A 20,256-nucleotide genomic window follows, 5' to 3' on the forward strand; every position below is an offset into this window, starting at 1 on the left:
TTTGGTTATAAAGGCTCAAGGTTTTTTACCTTCGTGCATTCTATGCATGCCCCCCCCATTACCTAAGCCCCCTCTTGATCCAGCCACGTGCACTGGAGTCTCGGCTATCCTGGGACTCCTTCTCCTCATTAGCTGAAACAGCAGCGGGGACCTTTGGCTCCCGCTGCTATCAATCGCAGCCAGTGAGCCAATGAGAAGAGAGAGGGGACAGGGCACAGCCGCGAGGGACCCAAGCAAAGGAAGATCCGGGCTGATCTTTGCAAAACCACTGCACACAGCAGGTAAGTATAGACATGCTTGTTATTTTTGTAAAAAAAAAAAATTAAACCTTTAGAATCACTTTAACACTTACCTGAACCCCCTCTCTATCCAGCGATGTCCACGAGAGCCTTGGTTCTCTGGGGACTCTCACTCCTGATTGGCTGAGGCAGTAGTGGGAGCCATTGGCTCCTCCTGCTGTAAATCACAGCCAGTGAGCCAGTTGGGGGGGGGAGACATGGCTCTGTGTGTGAATGGACATGCAGAGCCACAGCTCAGGAGTGCGCCTGCTTGGGTGCCCCATAGCAAGCTGCTTACTGTGGGGGCATCTGACAGGAGTAAGGGACCAGGAGGGCTGACGGGTGATCCAAGGAGAGGAGGATCTGGGCTGCTTTGTGCAAATCCACTGCACAGATCAAGTATAATATGTTTGTTATTTAAAAAAAAACCCAAAAACAAATCAAGACTTTAATATCACTTTAATGTTGGTAATATATTCAGGTAATAAGTGCAATGACATTACATCCAATAGAGTTTTTGGTGTTTTTTCTGTTTGTCACACAGCAATATTTTTGTTTATTGGTTTTATTTATAAAGACGTTCTATATCACAATGGCTAAATCTGTGTCTGTAGTGCATGTTCAAACCCTAATACCATTAATAATATGTTATAAGATTTTTACTCTAGGATTAAATGAGTTTGGCAATTTTTAGAGAAATGCTTCAATAATACATTACAATTTAACTAAACCCATTAGAGTTTAGTCAACTAAAATGTACTAGAGATTTTAGTCAACTAAAATATGATTAAAACTAAAATGGCATGTTAGTCAAAAGACTAAGACTAAAGCTAAATCGAAACTTGAAGCAAAATTAATACTGCTATCCAGTATGTACTAGCCTCAATCCAAAGTACCTAATGTGATATCATTCTCCTCTTTCTTCCCTCTATCTGCATTAATCACTTCTGACGGGCTATCCCACACCACAGTATCTTGGGAGACAGCCCCCCCCAGCACACAGAAGGGGATTGACAGCCTCAGCTGTGCATGTTTACCTATGAGGATGTGTCGTTTCCCTCCACTCAGGTCTCAGATTACACTCTGCAACCTGCTGTATGCTGTGCAGTGTGTGATGTAAGATCCCTGCTTCTTGCCTGCAGAAGCTGAGAAATAGTTTTTTGTCTGTGTGTTTTAAAAGGCTGTAGAGAAAAGAAGGTGCAGCTACACAGGTACAACTTATGTAGGAGGATTTGTATCATCTCTGTGTATAACCTGAAGCTTGCCATTTCAGTAGGTGTATATATAAGCGTGTACAACCACTTTACGTTTTTTTAGCATCTGCCTTTACTTTTAATGTATTTCCTTGATAAATATTTTACAAGTTTTGACCCCAAGGCTTAGCTATATTCAGAAATAGATCGCTGTTAATGGTGACTTGGTGTCAGGCTAGGTGTTTATATAATTTTTTTTTCTTTCCTATTCTTCTCTCTTTTTTACTTTCTTCGTGCCCCCATACTAACAGTACATTTCCCTCTGTGGTGAAGTTTCATGGAATATTATAGCATGATTTAGAAATTGTATTTAATCTACCACACTTGATAGGAGTCTTATCTTATGTGAGCTCCATTTGGTTAGCATTATACCCTTTATATTATCAGTCTTTTTTGTAAACCTTGTAAAATCATATTGCTTGTTTTAATTAAACCTATTGCTGTTATTCATTTGGTATATTTTATGTATATAGCTTACCGTTATTTTTCAGGAAAGTGAATTTTGGTTGTAAGTTCTCCAAACCACCCTGTCTCTCTGTTCTTGGCCAGGTTTCATTTTTCTTCTTGGAGGCTTCCCATATGCAGTTTCGAATGACAGCAAGCCCAGTGTCAACAGCCGGGGATTATCAAGGGAGGGGCTCTAGAAGCAACTCCATTGTTGTAGGAAGTTGCCAAAATCAACTCCACATACAGTATAGTGTACAAATTGGCACACAGTACAAAGTAGAGTTCTGTCTAGGGATCCTATGTCTCCGCATGACAGCATGTATAGCTGGAGGAAAGTGGTGGTCATAAATCTTCACAAACATGATAAATCAATAGTTTCATTGTTTTCTGCTTGCGTATTTCATAGAAGGAGTTTGTGGAAAGACTATACTAAGTTTTTTTTTTTGTGCCTTTTAATTGATTTGCAGCTTCTTGCAGCCACCTCCTGTCTACATGCATGTACTCCAGTGATAGCAGCATGGCAGTTCTCCTAATTGTGACAGCAGTGGACCATGCCTGTGTAATTGTGTTGAAATGGCCACTTGTCTTCACTGAAAGCTTGGGTGACAGGGTGACAATGCAGGAGTACAATTGGAAGAAGGTGCCTGTGGGTGTTTACATTATACCAGCAAGGACCTTCATGATAGGACTACCCGGTGTTGTTGTAATGAAAGTTGCAGATTTAACTATATTGAAAATGACTGCTAAAATTATATTATATATTAATGTAAAACTTCATTGGACTTTAGGGATTGAAAATTATTTAAAGTGTGTATATATAAACCCTGCTTTTCTTGAAGTATTAATTTATAGAGTATTTCTTGGGAAACAAACTAAATATCCTATTGCTGTATTTTATCGTATGGAGACATAAAGTAAGACCGAATGACAACAGTGTGTGTGCTAATAATGTTAATAATGAACTGACTTTAAGCATCTATTTCACTGCAGGGACCAGCCCTCTAGTATTTATATTTTGACACCATTTCTGAGGTATTTGTATTGTGAGCCATCACAGCTGCCAGAGTACTCTACCTTCCGACTGGGAATCTGGAAAGCTCTTCTACATTCAGAAAGTGCTTGTAGCGCTCAGAGACCCTCAGAATTAGAAGAGCAAATCCTCCGCCTGTTCCTTGATATGATAAGCTACATGCAAGTAAGTGACAGTTGATTTTGATACCAGTTTAATGATAGTTAAATATTGAAAGTATAACCATTTTACCAGTACATGCTAGTTTTCACTCTGTACACAGAGTTAGTCAAAGTTCAAAATGGCATGCATTGTACCAACTTGGGAATGCATCTTTTTAAAGCTTTCTATATCTCTGTTTAATGTTACGGCCAGTTCACACCGTAGAAACGCAGTCAGGATGTGTTCTGGATGCATTTCTGCATGTGCTTTTTTTAGTGAATTTTCTATTTGTCCGGTACGTTTTTTTAATGTGTTTTTGATACGTTCCAGGGCATTTTTTCCCTTTTTTTTTTCTCCACCTTGAATAAGGACATATGCCTTCCAGTGTGTTTTTGGTGCATTTATGTGCATTCTGGTTTGTTTTTAATGTGTTTTATCATGTTCAAGTACAGTTCAGTGCAGAAAAAATACAGCACATTCTACTACTTTTTCTGGATCTGGAACACATTGGAACTGACCGCACTGGTGTGAACTATACCATTGGAAACCATATAACCTACTATCCTTGCACTTTTAATGTAGAAAAAATGCACTGGACTGCATGTGGTGTGAACCAGCCCTTAAAGGCAACATATAGTTATAACAAAGAATCTCTCCAACATTTTCAAATCTACAATAAATCATTCGCTTTAAATCATGTAGCGCTAGGCAGCGAATCGACACATTCCATAGAACACCGCAAATCTAGAGTATGACCAGCAGATAGGGTTGAATAATAAAATTTTTTTCAACAGGGTCCTACATCCTGCTTAGCCCATGAAGATCTGCAAAGCCTGAATGACTAATTGAACATTTTACCTAGTTGTAGACAAGGACTTTAAATTAAGCATCATTTTATATTGATATTCATCTAGCAGAGCCCTTATAAGTTAAAGGAATACACATTTTGAGTCAGACTCCACTTGAAAAAAAAAAAAAATTTATTTTGTAATACAAAGATGGCAATTTAATTAGATAGTTCTCACACGTAGCATGGACATACTACGAATTACACCACAAAACACATTCTGCTACCGAGTATAGCGATACACATCACAGATTGTGTAGTGGGCGCATGCTTCTGAGAGTACGTATGGGTATGTCTTTCTGGAACTAGGAAGCATCCACCCAGCCTTTTATGAATGTTGGCTGGGCAGAAAGTGGTTAAGGTGTGAAAAGTTGTAAATGCTGGGAGTCTTACTAACACTCTAGGAACTGAAGAACTGGCTTCTTAAGCTCTAAAAATATATATACAGAAAGCACAGCACTTTGCAGTAAGTAGAAAGGCACATACAGTGCTCAGCATAAATGAGTACACCCCAACAGATTTGTCAGAAAACCTTTACTTTCATAATCAACATTTTCTATGGGACTCTACACTGCAAAATACTCCCACAAATGCAGACCTTTGACTGCAAACAAGATTTGTTAATTTGGACTCACTAAAAAGTGTTTTTCCTAACAGATTCATTTAAGACCATGCTGCAAAAATGAATACACCCAATGAAAGTCTTAGGAGCAAAGCTAAATTTTAGACAACAAAATCTTAATTGGTGAGAATTCAACTACAAGTGAGTCTAATTATTCATTAAACAGGTGTCCTGCAGACAGTTGATTATAAAAGGACATTACTTAACAAAGAAAACCTGTAATATTGTAGCAAAAGTGATACTAAAATGTAACAGATGGAACTGCAACCATTTCAGAGACAGCCAGTCCATCCACAGAAGTTAACACCTCGACAGGAGCATCTTCTGATGAGAAGGGTTGCAGAAAATTGCCATGCAAGTTCACTGCAGTTAGCTAAAGCAGTAGAAAGGAAAACTTGGGTGATCATGGGTGTTATCCATGAAGGAACCTCTCATAATGTCTATGCACAAAAGAAGCCCACCTAGAATTTGCCAGGGCCCATGCTGAAAAAGAAGACGACTACTGGGACTCTGTACTCCTGGAGTGATGAGACCAAGTGGAGTGATGAGACCAAGATAAATGTTTTTGGAACTGATGGCTTCAAAACTGTATGGTGTCGAAAAGGTGAGGAGTACAAAGAAAGATGCATGGTGCCTACAGTGAAACATGGTTGTGGCAGTGTCCTTCTGTGGGGCTGCATGAGTGTTGCTGGTTGCAGAGAGCAGCATTTAATTGATGTATCATGAATTCACAGATGTACTGCTCTATATTGAAAGAGAAGTTGCTACCATCACTCCCTGCTCTTGGTCGTTGTGTACTTTTCCAACACGAAAATTAACCAAAACAAACATATAAGGTCACTGCTGCATTTCTGAAGAAGAACAAGTTGAACGTGATGCAGTGGCCAAGTATGTCTCCTGATCAGAATTCCCTGTAGGTGTTTGATTAGGTTCAGAAGAGACAAGAAGACTTGGTGCTGTCCTTACAAATCATGGAAGGCATACAAAATACTAGATGTAGTAGTTTTTGTTGTGGGGTGTATTAATTTTTACATCACTTAATTTGAGTAAAACTGAAGCTTTTGTAATCGAAGTTATATTATTAATCTTACTTTCATGTAATGAGCTAAACAAATGTTCTATAAAACTCAGTATTGATTAAAATGTTAATTTTCAAAAGGGGTTTACGCATTTATGCTGAGCACTGTATATACACACAGTATGGAACATGTGGCAACAATGCTGCTATGACCATCAGAGAGATTGGACAAAAATAGTATATACATAGTTGACAGGAAGATAAATGCAGAATGAATCCTGTTAAGGTGATCATAAACTTTAATTGTTGGAGGAAACCATATACAGTATGTACAGCTGAATGGAGCTGTCACAAACCAGTTTGTCTTTCCATGTATACTTTATTTTGTAGGGTCTTGTACTAGGCATGTCCTACTGCTGTGGACATAAATTTGCAAGAAATACAACCTTACCCATGAATCTGTCTAAAGATGGCATATGTTATTTATACTGTATATAAACAATATATGAATAATTCTTACATACTGTGTCACTCACTACATTTCCTAACAATATCAGATTTTGCTGGAACTGCAATTGCAGGGGATAGGTATACTTTTCCTAATCCACACTGCTGTGTTCTGAATCCAGGGTCACGCAAGGCCTTTTTCAAAACATGCTTTAGAGGTATAATCTTGTTCAATGTGATCGTGTTCAGCCTATCATTTTTTCTAAAATGCATAGTGATGCCATAATACAGCCTTTATCCTGTCTAATGTAATGTTATCAGGGGAAACATCAGCCCACAGCTGGCGGTGACTTTAGAAACACGTTTATTCTTCGCCTAGTTAACACAGAACTACTTATTGGCTGCCATTCTGTGTCATCAGGAAACTGAATGGCTCTAGTTACCCCACATTAACATTGCTTATGTGTTACAGTTCTTAAGACTAATTGATTGACACAGCGTTGCATAGTATATGGAACAAGTAAACCAGTTTGCAGACTTTGGTTAATTTGACTATGTTCTTTGTTTCATACACTGTGGCTGTGTAAGGGTTAATGTTTGCAGAGGCCACAGGGGTGTTGAGTAGCGTATGCATAGCATTGATTCCAGATTTCCCAACAGAGCAGCTGGTCCACACAGAGAAGTCCAACATGAAAGGTGGGAAATCTCGCCATCCAGCATATTGGTCAGATGGCTGTCCTTGGCATACACCTCTTTGGCTGCTGTGTTTTGTTGCCAGCTGCACATGACGCATGCACCAATGTAGACAAAGCAACTGTTTTGCAGAGACTGGCATGCTTGTAGCATACCGGGAAAGCACTCAGATCATAATAAACAGTGCCAGGACAGGGTATGCATGGCATTGTGAGCCATTTTAGCTTCAGCTGGTTACTGTAGCTATGCCTTTTAGCTGCGTAATTTGTGCCAGTATGTACAAGATAAATGAGTATCGGCGTGCTGTACATAAAAGTAATACAGGCAATTTTGGGTTGATTTACTAAAACTGGAGAGCTCAAAATCTGGTGCTGCTCTGCATGGAAACCAATCAGCTTCCAGGTTTTATTGTCAAAGCTTAATTGAACAAGCAGGAGTAAAGCTAGGTTCACATATGTGCGGGTGGTGCCGCTGTGGATCAGCACAAAAATCTGTGCAGCCGCACCACCCGCACAGAGGAATGCGGACACGCGGGCGGGTGCCATTAGTTCTAATGGCACGCCGCCCACACTGGAAATTGCAACTGTACTGGGAACCGAGGTTCCCCTGTGGGCTGCGTTTTCAGAAGAAGTGCAGGGACTTCTTCCCTGCGTGCCCCGGGGCACGGGAGTCCATTCAAATGAATGGGCTCTCATGCCCGCGCAAAACGCAGACCGCAGGAACGCAGATAAGTGAACCAGGGGTTAGAAGCTGATTGGTTACTATGCACAGCTGCACCTGATTCTGTGTGCACCACACAGAATTTTGTCCTTAATGATTTTGTGAATGTTTGCTTAGTTCCCTTCAAATCCTTTAAACTGTGTTTATCGCGAGAGAATGACTTTTGGATTATTTTCACCAAATATGTGCTTAGATTTTCCACAAATGAGCATGATTTTCCCCAGAAGTGAGTTACGGTTGCATCATGTTTATTTTTTTTTTTCGTTGTCATTTACGTTTTGACTGAACATATAACTGTACATATACACAAGTCGCTAAAGGGCAGCTAAATCTATTCTAAATGCAAATTGACTTAATCAAAAATGTTTTTGTTGCTTTAGTCAAACTTTCCTGTAACTTTAGCATATCTTTTTGTGTAGTGTATTCCAAATAGTGGCATTTTTTTCAGATTAACAAAATATTCATACCTCCTGGTTAGTACCGCACTCAAACAGGTTTAATATCTTTTATACAGTATTGTGACTTTCAGGCAGGACACTCCTGGACAGAGCATATGTAAAATGCTTTTTTTCTTTGCATAACTCTATTGCTAGTTTGTTATACACTGCTTAACATGGATTTTCTCTATACACACACTGGCATTGAATTACAGAAGAGCATCTCACGCAATGCAAAAACACCTCTAGTGGAGTCTGCATCAGATGGAAGCAATTCTAAAGAACAGGATTACAATGTTGCACACAGACATGCTGCAGTCCATGTTTGTTAATGAAACAGTTCACACATAACAGGGATTCTGTAGTAATATTGAGTACAGTTGCAGAACTAGCATAAATGACAGTGTGCTACTGCGTGTTGGTTCAGTGATATCCCAAGAAGAAGGAATATATAGAAGATCAGTAATGATCAATAAGATGGTCATTAACCAGCTATAACAAATCAAAAATGATCTTCTATTCATATAGTTAACTAATAAAAGCTATTACGACCATGTCATACAACAACTTGCAAGCAACAGTCTCTATAAGGCTGCTTACTTTCTTTCATGGTGCCACTTTCTCACTTGTTGAACCAGTTAGATGCCCTGTTGCTGCTACCTACAGTGAAGGAAAGAAGTATTTGATCCCCTGCTGATTTTGAATGTTTGCCCACTAAAAAAGAAATTATCAGTCTAAAAATTGAATGGTAGGTGTATTGTAACACTGAGAGACAGAATAGCAACAACAAATTCCAAAGAAATGCATGTCTAACAAATGATGCACTGATTTGCACATTCATGAGGGAAATAAGTATTTGATCCCCTATCATTCAGCAAGTTTTCTGGCTACCAGGTGTCTTTCATACAGGTAACAAGCTGAGATTAGAAGCAGTCTCTTAAAGGGAGTGCTGCTAATCTCATTTTGTTACCTGTATAAAAGACACTTGTCCACAGGAGCAATCAAACAATCACATTCCAAACTCTCCACCATGGCAAAGACCACAGAGCTGTCCAAGGATGTCAGGGACAAGATTGTAGACCTACACAAGGCTGGACTGGGCTACCAAACTATCACCAAGCAGTTTGGTGAGAAGCTGAGAACAGTTGGTGCAATCATTCACAAATGGAAGAAACACAAAACAACTGTCAGTCTCCCTAGGTCTGGTGCACCATGCAAGATCTCACCTTGTGGAGTGTCAATGATCATGAGAACAGTGAGGAATCATCCCATAACTAAACGTGAGGGTCTTGTCAATAATCTCCAGGCAGCTGGGACCACTGTTACCAAGAAAATAATTGGTAACACGCTACACCGACAAGGATTAAAATCCTGCAGTGCCCGCAAGGTCCCTCTGCTCAAGGAAGCACATGTCCAGGCCCTTCTGAAGTTTGCCACTGAACATCTGAATGATGCAGAGGAGGACTGTTTGAAAGTGTTGTGGTCACGAGACCAAAATCGAGTTCTTTGGCATCAACTCATCTCGCCGTGTTTGTAGGAGGTGGAATGCTGCCTATGACCCCAAGAACACCATCCCAACTGTCAAACGTGGTGGAATCATTCTGCTTTGGGGGTGTTTTTCTGCTAAGGGGACAGGACAACTGCACAGCATCAGAGGGACAATGGATGGGGCAATCTACCATCAAATCTTGGGTGAAAACCTTCTTCCCTTAGCCAGGGCATTGAAAATGGGTCGTGGATGGGTGTTCCAGCATGACAATGACCCAAAACACACAGCCAAGGCAACAAAGGAGTGGCTCAAGAAGAAGCTCATTAAGGTCCTGGAATGGCCTAACCCGGGTGTCGGCAACCCGCGGCTCCAGAGCCGCATGCGGCTCTTTTTCATCTTTGCTGCGGCTCCGGAGCACACTGCCCACCAGGTGGTCGGCAAGCCGCAGATCGCGAGCCACATGCGGCTCTTCTGTGTGCCGGGCGCCCGCTCCCCTCCCTCCTCAAAAATCCGGCCCGCGGAGCGTGGAACATTGGCTGTCAGGATGTAGGTGGGGCAGCCAGGATGTAGGCGGGGCAGAGTGACGAACTCCTCTCTCAGTCCGCCCTGAAGACCAGAACGGCGTGGGAACACAGCGAGAGGAACGCGCGGAGCAAAGGTAAGTGAATTGAGACAATATGGGGGATGAATTACTATGTGGGGGATGAATTACTGTGTGGGGGATGAATTACTATGTGGGGGATGAATTACTATGTGGGGGATGAATTACTATGTGGGGGATGAATTACTATGGGGAATGAATTACTATGTGGGGGATGAATTACTATGGGGGAAGAATTACTATATGGGGGATGAATTACTATGGGGGAAGAATTACTATATGGGGGATGAATTACTATGGGGGAAGAATTACTATATGGGGGATGAATTACTATATGGGGGATGAATTACTATGGGGGATGAATTACTATGGGGGATGAATTACTATGTGGGGGATGAATTACTATGTGGGGGATGAATTACTATATGGGGGATGAATTACTATATGGGGGATGAATTACTATGGGGGATGAATTACTATATGGGGGAAGAATTACTATATGGGGGATCAATTACTATATGGGGGAAGAATTACTATATGGGGGATGAATTACTATATGGGGGATGAATTACTATGGGGGATGAATTACTATGTGGGGGATGAATTACTATGGGGGATGAATTACTATATGGGGGATGAATTACTATATGGGGGATGAATTACTATATGGGGGATAAATTACTATGGGGGATGAATTACTATATGGGAGATGTATTTTCAGTTTTAAAAATGTGGCTGTCAAAATAAATTTCAATCGTGGTTTTGGCGAGATTTGGCTCAGTTGAAAAAAAAGGTTGCCCACCACTGACCTAAGGCTATGATTGTGATTATGAAGATACACTGTGGCCCTGATTAACACTTTGCTTACTGGGCCCTTAAACCCCCTTCATGACCAGAGTGCTTTTTGCAATATATGCAGTGTCGGATTTGTTATAAATGTTGCAATGGTTTTGCGGCTCCCAGTCTTTTTTTTCCCTTCGGAAACGGGTCCAAGTGGCTCTTTATGTCTTAAAGGTTGCAGACCCCTGGCCTAACCAGTCTCCAGACCCTAATCCAATTGAAAATCTGTGGAGGGAGCTGAAAGTTCAAGTTGCCAAACATCAGCCACCAAACCTTAATGACTTGGAGAGGATCTGCCAAGAGGAGTGGGACAAAATCCCTGCTGAGATGTGTGCAAACCCGGTGGCCAACTACAGGAAATGTCTGACCTCTGTGATTGCCAACAACCAATTTGCCACTAAGTATTAAGTCATGTTTTGTGAAGGGGATCAAATACTTCTTTCCCTCATGAACATGCAAATCGGTGCATAATTTGTTAGATATGCATTTCCTTTAAATTTTTTGTTGCTATTCTGTCTCTCAGTGTTATATAGTCCAGCATTTACTGAAAATCATTGCTCTGGATCAGGCTCCTGTTAGTGCCAGTGGTGGGCAATGATTGCGCAATGTCTGCACAATCTCTTGTAGTCTCAACCAAAGGTGTGTGACAGGGTGATAACATAGGAGTACAACTGGAAAATGGTTGTCGCCCCATAACAGAATACCTACCAAGCACCCTATTGGCATGATCTCCAGATATTATTTTGATCATTTTAGTGAAATCTGCATATTTAAAAGGACTGATAGCAAATTTTGAAATTACATTAACATGTTAAAGCTTTTATGAGATTTAAGTGATTAAGTTTAGATCTACTTTTATCTGGTCTACATTAATAGGTCTTCCTGCTTCAGTTGTGTAAACATAAGAGCAATTTTCTGGTCCACTGAGGTACATATAACGTCTTTTACCTTTTGGGTTGCACTGCCACCTACTGGAGTTCTGGCTACTGGCAAACAAAAAACCTGTAGGCCTGCCAAGGGTATAACCCCTTCTACTGCCAGCATGGCTACGTTTTTGCTAGTTTCTTGGGTGATAGAAATCTTTTTTTCAGCTCTGCAGTTGTAAGTCTAACTTGTGATTTTTTTCCAACAATATTTTTCATCATATTTTTCTATCTTGTATCTGTATCACTGCTGAAGGTTTTCTCTTCTCTTTGCAGCTATTCGTGTAGTCATGCTCAACTTGGCTTTTGTAGTACCACATCTTGATCCCACTCGACTGGACATTGCAGGGTTAGCCTGGAAATGTCCTTCAGACATTTTATTCCAGGAATCTTTCTGGATACAGTTCTAGTAATAGCTACAGTGGGGATCGAAAGTTTGGGCACCCCAGCTAAAAATTTGTATTAATGTGCATAAAGAAGCCAAGGAAAGATGGAAAAATCTCCAAAAGGCATCAAATTACAGATTAGACATTCTTATAATATGTCAACAAAAGTTAGATTTTATTTCCATCATTTACACTTTCAAAATAACAGAAAACAAAAAAATGGCGTCTGCAAAAGTTTGGGCACCCTGCAGAATTTATAGCATGCACTGCTGGGGTGCCCAAACTTTCGATCCCCACTGTAGCTGTGGGGCACTTTCTAGGTTCAGAGCGGCTGGCAGTGCATATGTGCTTGCCCTGTCTCTGGAAACTCAGTCAGTGTAGGCTAACCGGGCAGAGTGCCTGTGTTGTAAGTGCTTAGCGGCATATTTCCCTGCTTCCTGCTGACTTTTCCGTAAAATGTTTTTTTGCTTTGGGACTGAACATCATTTGCTGAGTGAAGCATTGCATGCACACCCTTCTTGCTTTCTTTCCTGCCACACAGTATAGAGGAAGCATCATTCAACTGTTTCTCCATTTACAAAGAACCATGTGAAACTTAGTTCTTTGAACTGTCCCTGCTGCCTGCCTACAATGACTTTGGTCACCTCCGGCAATACGACCCTCTGGTCATTGACCCTTACCCTGAATATGGGTGTAACATGTTAAGAAAGGTAAACTTATCTATTAAGGTCAGTGTTCATGATGCAACAATAAGAGACACTGGGCAAAAAATGGCATCCGTGGGAGAATTCTGAGGCAAAAGCCCACTGCTGACCAAAAAACACAAAGGCTTGTCTCACATTTGTCAAACAACATCTTGATTGTCCCCAAAACGTATGAGCAAATATTCTGTGGACTGATAAGACAAAAGTTTAACTTTTTGGAAGGCGTGCATCCCATTACATCTGGTGTAAAACTAACATAGCATTACATAAAAATAACATCATACCAACAGTCAAACATGGTGGTGGCAGTATGATGGTCTGGGGCTGCTTTGCAACTTCAGGACCTGGTCAACTTCCCATAATTGATGGACCCATGAGTTCTGCACACTGCCAGAACATCTTGAAGGAGAACGTCCAGCCATCAGTTTGTGAACTTAAGCTCAAGCGCACTTAGATTATGTAGTAGGACAATGATCTGGTCTGGGGCTGCTTTGCACCTGGACGACTTTCCATAATTGATGGAATCATGAATTCTGCGTTCTAACCAGAAAATCCTGAAGGAAAATGTCCGGCCATCAGTTTGTGACTTCAAGATCACTTGGGTTATCCAGTAGGACAATGATTTGAAACACACTAGCAAGTCTATTTTTTATTTTTTTTTTTTATTACAGGTACTTATATAACACTGTCAATTTATGCAGCGCTTTACATATACAGCTGTGTTCAAAATAATAGCAGTGTGTTGAAAAAAGTGAATAAAGCTCAAAATCCTTCTAATAGCTTTTTTTTCCATAAACACAAATGCATTGGGAACACTACACATTCTATTCCAAATCAAAACATGAAGAAAAATATATCAAATTTGTGTTGTTCCTCTAAAAAAAATTGAAGAAAAGTGGATATTAGACGGTTCAAAAAAAATAGCAGTGTTTGTATTCTTCTTTACAAACTCAAACATTCACTATATAAACTGAAAAATGTTTGAAGATTTTGCTTTCCTTTGAATCACTTAAATAATATTTAGTTGTATAAGCACTGTTTCTGAGAACTGCTGTACATCTGTGTTGCATGGAGTCAACCAACTTCTGGCCCCTGTGAACAGGTATTCCAGCCCAGGATGATTGGACTACATTCCACAGTTCTTCTCTATTTCTTGGTTTTGCCTCAGAAACTGCATTTTTGATGTCACCCCACAAATTTTCTATTGGATTAAGATCTGGGGATTGGGCTGGCCACTCCATAACGTCAATCTTGTTGGTCTGGAACCAAGATGTTGCACATTTACTGGTGTGTTTGGTGTCGTTTTCTTGTTGAAACACCCATTTCAAGGGCATTTCCTCTTCAATATAAGACAGCATGACCTCTTCAAGTATTCTGATGTATTCAAACTCATCCATGATCCCTGGTATGCGATAAATAGGCCCAACACCGTAGTATGAGAAACATCCCCATATCATGATGCTTGCGCAACCATGCATTACTGTCTTCACAGTGTACTGTGGCTTGAATTCAGTGTTTGGAGGTCGTCTGACAAACTGTCTCCGGCCACTAGATCCAAAAAGAACAATCTTACTTTCATCAGTCCACAAAATGTTGCGCCATTTCTCTTTAGGCCAGTCAATGTGCTCTTTGGCAAATTGTAACCTCTTCAGCACATGTCTTTTTTTCAACAGTGGGACTTTGCGGAGGCTTCTCGCAGACAGGTTGGCTTCACATAGGCGTCTTCTAATTGTAACAGTAATCACAGGGAACTTTAGAAATAAAAAGAGGTATCTCCTGTGCCTCCAGATAAACTACTAGGATACAGCAGCCAGCACTACTGGTGCCACAATCTAAGCACCCACAATAAGCAGGGAATGGAAGTAGAAAACAGTGCGGCGCTTATATAGCCTTACAGCCCTAGATGTAATACAAATGACTTATCACATATAACTATTGAGTGATATATGCGTGATACACACAATAGAGTGACTAAAACACAATGACATGAATAGTGTCCATGTGAAAAATAAAGTCATGCAGGTGTACACTGCAAGTGCCAATCATCAGACAGGTGGAGTGCCCCCCTCCTCAAATAGATGGAGTGCCAATCTGTCGACACTACAGGTGCCAATCCTCAGACAGGTGGAGTGCCCCCTCACCTTCCTGCCCAGGCCCCACAGGACCAACGAGCCTTGGGTATATAATCGCTCTATACCCCTGAGCGTGGATGGATCCCTCTGCTGATGGATTCCCCGAATGATAGTATTAGACTTCTCCTCCTCTTAGTTCCTATGCAGATCGTTGGTGGTATCGGTGAGTCTCCCCCCCTCACGAGCACAAATGAGGAAAGAGAGCTTGCATAGTGTAAAACCACTTTATTCAAACAGTAAAAGATGAAATACGTACTCACATGCTTCTCAAACAAATCAGGCCTTTACACCACTCAGAGGGTGTACTGTATTCGGGACCAGGTGCACCAAGATGGCGCCCGCGCCGGATATAACGTCAGAACGTTCGGTCGGTGAAGCTCCTCCCTTTAGACCTTCTTTGATCTTCCTGGAGCTGATTGTTGGCTGAGTCCTTGCCATTTTGGCTATTCTCCTATCCATTCAAATACTCTACTACACCTGCTAGTAAATTATTTGCCATGTAGAAATATCATTTCTACCAAAAACAGTGATTGATCAGGTTAGTGATGTATGACTGCTATTATTTTGGACACAACTGTATATATTATACTTTCACATCTGTCCCAACCCCTTAAGGAATGTACAAGCTAAGGTCCCTAACTCGCATTCATACATACACATACTAGGGCCAATTTAGACAGGAGCCAGTTAACCTGCCACCATGCCTTTGGAGTGTGGGAGGAAACCAGAGTATCTGGAGGAAACTCACGCAGGCACAGGGAGAACATGCAAACTCCAGGCAGGTGGTGCCATGATTTGGATTCAAGCCAATGACCCTAGTGCTGGCAGGCGGAAGTGCTAACCATTTAGCCACTAAGTCTACTTCTGAATGGCTCAAAAAAAAAAATTAAGATTTTGGATTGGCCTAGTGAATGTCTGGAATTAAATCCAATTGAGATGCTGTGGCATGACCTTAAACAGGCCATTCATATTCAAACACCTTCTAATGTGGCTGAATTAAATCAGTTCTGCAAAGAAAAGTGGACCAAAATTCCTCCACAGCGATGTGAAAGACTCATTGCCAGTTATTGCAAACACTTGATTGCAGTTGTTGCTGCCAAGGGTGGCACAACCAGTCATTAGGGGGGCAATTACTTTTAGTATGCGTGAAGGTAAAAAACCTTGAGCCTTTACAACCACTTTAACTTACTATGTATTGCTAATACCAGTTCTGTCCTGCTTGTTACCACATATGCTTTTCTATGATATGGGCTGATACGGGACCTGTCAACTCTTAATGAGGGACTGGTAGATTTTAATATTTATGTGTACAACTATAGATATGGTAAGTACTAGTGTAGGGGTAATAAATTGGGGATTTCATTAGGTTAATGTTTGAATCAAAGGACTAAGTTTTTAAGGTTAATGTTAATGTTTAGTTGGTTACATTTTAGGGCTAGGGTAAGGTTCAATGTGAAGACCCATTCATTTTGCCTATTCAGTCATTTGCAAGGAGCACTGTCATATGAAAGATGGTATGACTTTATCAACTCTGTAAACCGACAATATCTGACACAAAGCTTCCACAGGGTTAGGGCTACAGAGCAACAGGGTATTGGGCAGTGCAGGAATGGGGAGTATAAATGTGTTGGGAAAGGGGGGACTAAAAACACTCACTTTGCCCTAAATGTTCGCAGCATGGATGTTGATGCTGCTCCTGCTTATGTACAGTACAGAGAGAGAGTGTTGTCACTCTTGGACAGAAGAAGGATTTTCCCCAAGTTTTAGGGCAACATACTAAAGCAAGAAAAACATAATTTTTATTACAAATATTCAAAGACATCCATTTTTCATAGAACAATGGTTAAAAAACAACAAATATAAGATGGCTGAAGTAGCAAGTGCAATCTTGATGTAACAATAGAACCTTCTTCCAAATGGACTCACTCTTGGACAGTAGTGTGTTACTGGCAGGAACCTCACGTGAAAATGGAAAAAAAAAGCTTATGCTGCCACCATATATAGGCACTAGAAATCTGTAATGCTTTGAAACGTTGTTTTTGGGATTAGATACATGTAATTCTATCTCCCATCCTCCTTCTGCAGACACCTGGCACTGCAACAACCTACTAACTTCTACTACCTTTTAGTACATTTGCACTCTCAGCCATCATTTACACCTCCTGATGATGTTTGCTTACTTCTTATTCAAACTTAATCCTTTTCATATAAATATTGAATAGTTCTGTGCTAAATACCAGGAAGTTTGGGATTAAAATTGGGCTATTAATTACCTGTTTTAACCAATATTTAACTTCTTCTCCACTATGTTGGTTAATCGCTTTTATGAATCATTAACTATATGTAATAACAAAAGCCGGGTACACTGACTCTAACAAAATGTATATAAAAGAGTTAGCTGTTGGAAGATATAGTTGTTGAAAGATTGCTCTTTGGAATGATAATGGCATAAACATACAGGTCCTTATTGGTTAAACATGAACATTTACAAACTGAGCACACCCTCCTGATGCCTACATTATCTTAGGGGAACATTAGCTATTAGTCAGAAAAGTGTAACCTGGCCTTTGGCCTTTAGTTATACATGCACTTTGTGGCTTATTTATAAATCAGTACATGTGACTTTCACTAAACATTTATTTATGGTGTTTCAATCCCAGTCATTAACCACTTACCCTTTGGGGCAAATTTTTCATTTTTCACACTCATGTTAAAATAAAAATGGTAAAGACTTTCAATGACATTATACCATAGAGATGAAAAATTTCAACCATTCTACCTTTTCTTTAACTATCCCTCTGCTAAGTTCTAGGTAACAGGATAAATAATAAAAAACTATATGAGGATTTTTCATTGGAGATGGGTTAAAGGCCTCATGCACACAGGACGTTTTGTAAACATTCCTCCTCTTGGCAGCAGCGTTTTGGCAGAAAAAACACCTGACGCTTGAAAAGACGTCTAACGCTTTTACAAGCATGTAGGTGCGTTTACAGGCTTCCAGCATTTGGGGTTAATTTCATTAGTCAGAATAATAATTTATTGTGGCCATTGAAATGAATTAACGTTCAAGCGCTAAATGCACCTAACGTTAACACGCGTTAGACACCTTTAGACACGTTTACACACACCAAGCGTTTTTTTCTGCCAAAATGCTGCTTCTGGAAGCACTGGCTGTGTGTTTTTTTACAGCTCATAATAGCCTCCTGCTACTGAAAACTTCTAAAGGTTTGTGTGTGCATGGACACATAGGATAATATGGAGAGGCGTTTGAAAGCTGTAAAAAAAAACAAAAACAAAAAAACTCCTGGCATCCCTAAAAGTGGCTACAAATCACCCTGTGTGCATGAGGCCTAATGACTTTATTTTTGGTTGGGTATGATATTGCACTATCCTTATGAATGCTTTTGAATGCCCATTCCGAGACGTAGTTATTCATGTATCATTGTATGTACATGTTTTTTTCTTTTTTTTAATTTTTGTGATATGTCTATCACATCCAAAATAATGAATTTACAAAAAAAAATAAAAATTTACGTGTTAAAATGGAAAAAAAAAGTTGGGGAACAGGCAGGATTTTTAATGCAGAAGAGACCTACTGATGTATTATGTCTCGTCTGCATTTAAGCTTCTTACCTGTCTGCCGCCATACACAATTTTTCAACAATGCATGCATGTGCAAGAGTGACCTCACCTAGACCCAGCCAATTAAAATGTCTGGAGTTCTGTACCTGGAAGCCTCATGGCAGCTGGCAGGAAGCTCTGAGGCACTGCAGCGCTGGAATGAATGTAAGTATAGTTCCACTTTAAAACCATCAGAACAGTTTATGTGTTCTGAATGCAGAGGCCCTGTAGAATAAAATGATGTATGGTTGGCATTTTTTATGTTGTATGATATCTGCACAACTGTTTATTAAATCTTTATTTTTAGGATAAAAATACACTAAAATGAATTTTTGATGTGGTTGTGTTGAATAAATAGATAACAAATATGTAAATTCTTAAAACTGTGTGAATCCGGGAGATGGTAAAAAATAGTACCCAAAATTATCAATGAAGTATGCTTTAATGCCTTTACAGCTCATCAGTTTAGCACGAGGAACCTAGAATTATTCCTCTCACCCCAGTGTGTGCGGTAATATATGCAATGTGGCCAGTGGTATATCTTTGGTTTTGTGCTGCCCTAGGCAAGACTAAAATTGGGCTCCCCCCCATCTAAATTTGTCCCACCCGTTCTTGTTTAAGATCCACCCCTTCATCTGGAAAGTCGCTCCTTCCTCTATTAGAGCTCCACCTCAGGAGTTGGTCAGAGACTGCAGATGTTGTACAGGAGATGGTCAGAGACTGCAGATGTTGTACAGGAGATGGTCAGAGACTGCAGACATAATGCAGGAGATGGTCAGAGATTGCAGACATTGAACAGGAGATGGGCAGATAATGCAGACATAGTACAGGAGACGGTCAGAGATTGCAGACATAGTACAGAAGATGGGCACTGCTGAGAATGCCCTCCCGCCCGAGCACTGCTGAGATGCCACTAGTCCCTTCTGCCTGGGGGCGACGCCACCACCCTGAAAAATGCCGCCCAAGGAAAATGCCTTGTTTGCCTTGCGGTAGATGCACTCCTGCATGTGGCAAAATAGCTTACATAAACATTTGCATTTTACACGAGTGTTTGCATTCATATGTGTGAGGGGCAATGGGAGTGCTTTTAATTGTGTTCTATTTTATTATAATACTTTTTTAAACACTTTTTTTCTTTTACTTTCAGCATTTACCTTTATTGCTAGAACAGGGGCACTAGCAAGTCCCTGAAGTGATAGCATTGGCCAGATGACAGGTACCCTTATGTAGACATCTTCCCTGCCCTCTGCTGCAACAGATTGTGCTAGATTCACTATGTTCCTGGCTTTTCAGCTGGGATTTTGATAGCTCTGAACCCAGAATGCTTAGAGCTGAGCTGTTCTAGGTTCACAGTTGGTAGAGGAGATCAAAGGACAGATGTTTCCCAAGCTCTTTTTTACTCTTCATCATGTCATTTGTAATGGTCCTGGGAGAAGCAGGGAGAGTTCAGGAACCACTGAAAGTGAGGGTACAGCATAGAGATGAGCGAAGTATTCAAAAATTAGATTCAGCTGATTCGGCGAATTCGAGGAATAAATTCGATTCGAGGCGAATATATTCGCTGCGAATTTAACTTTAAAAAGGGTGTTTCTAGGCTTCAGAGAGCCTTTATATTAGTGCAGAACAC

The 20,256-nt window shown here is 40.5% G+C and overlaps 1 protein-coding gene across 1 annotated transcript in view; it reads left to right on the forward strand.

Annotated features, from left to right (window-relative positions):
* FOCAD (focadhesin) overlaps positions 1-20,256 on the forward strand; it is a gene marked incomplete at its 3' end in the record, with an annotated part of 239,052 nt that overhangs the window by 74,977 nt on the left and 143,819 nt on the right. The window contains exon 7 of the mRNA XM_089662672.1: positions 2,969-3,173. Coding sequence (XP_089518798.1) covers positions 2,969-3,173 — 205 coding nt within the window. The remainder of the gene's footprint in view (positions 1-2,968; positions 3,174-20,256) is intronic.

This window comes from Staurois parvus, unplaced genomic scaffold (assembly GCF_062004578.1).
Source record: "Staurois parvus isolate SC_StPar_1 unplaced genomic scaffold, SC_StPar_1.0 ptg001518l, whole genome shotgun sequence".
NCBI classification, from domain to species: domain Eukaryota; kingdom Metazoa; phylum Chordata; class Amphibia; order Anura; family Ranidae; genus Staurois; species Staurois parvus.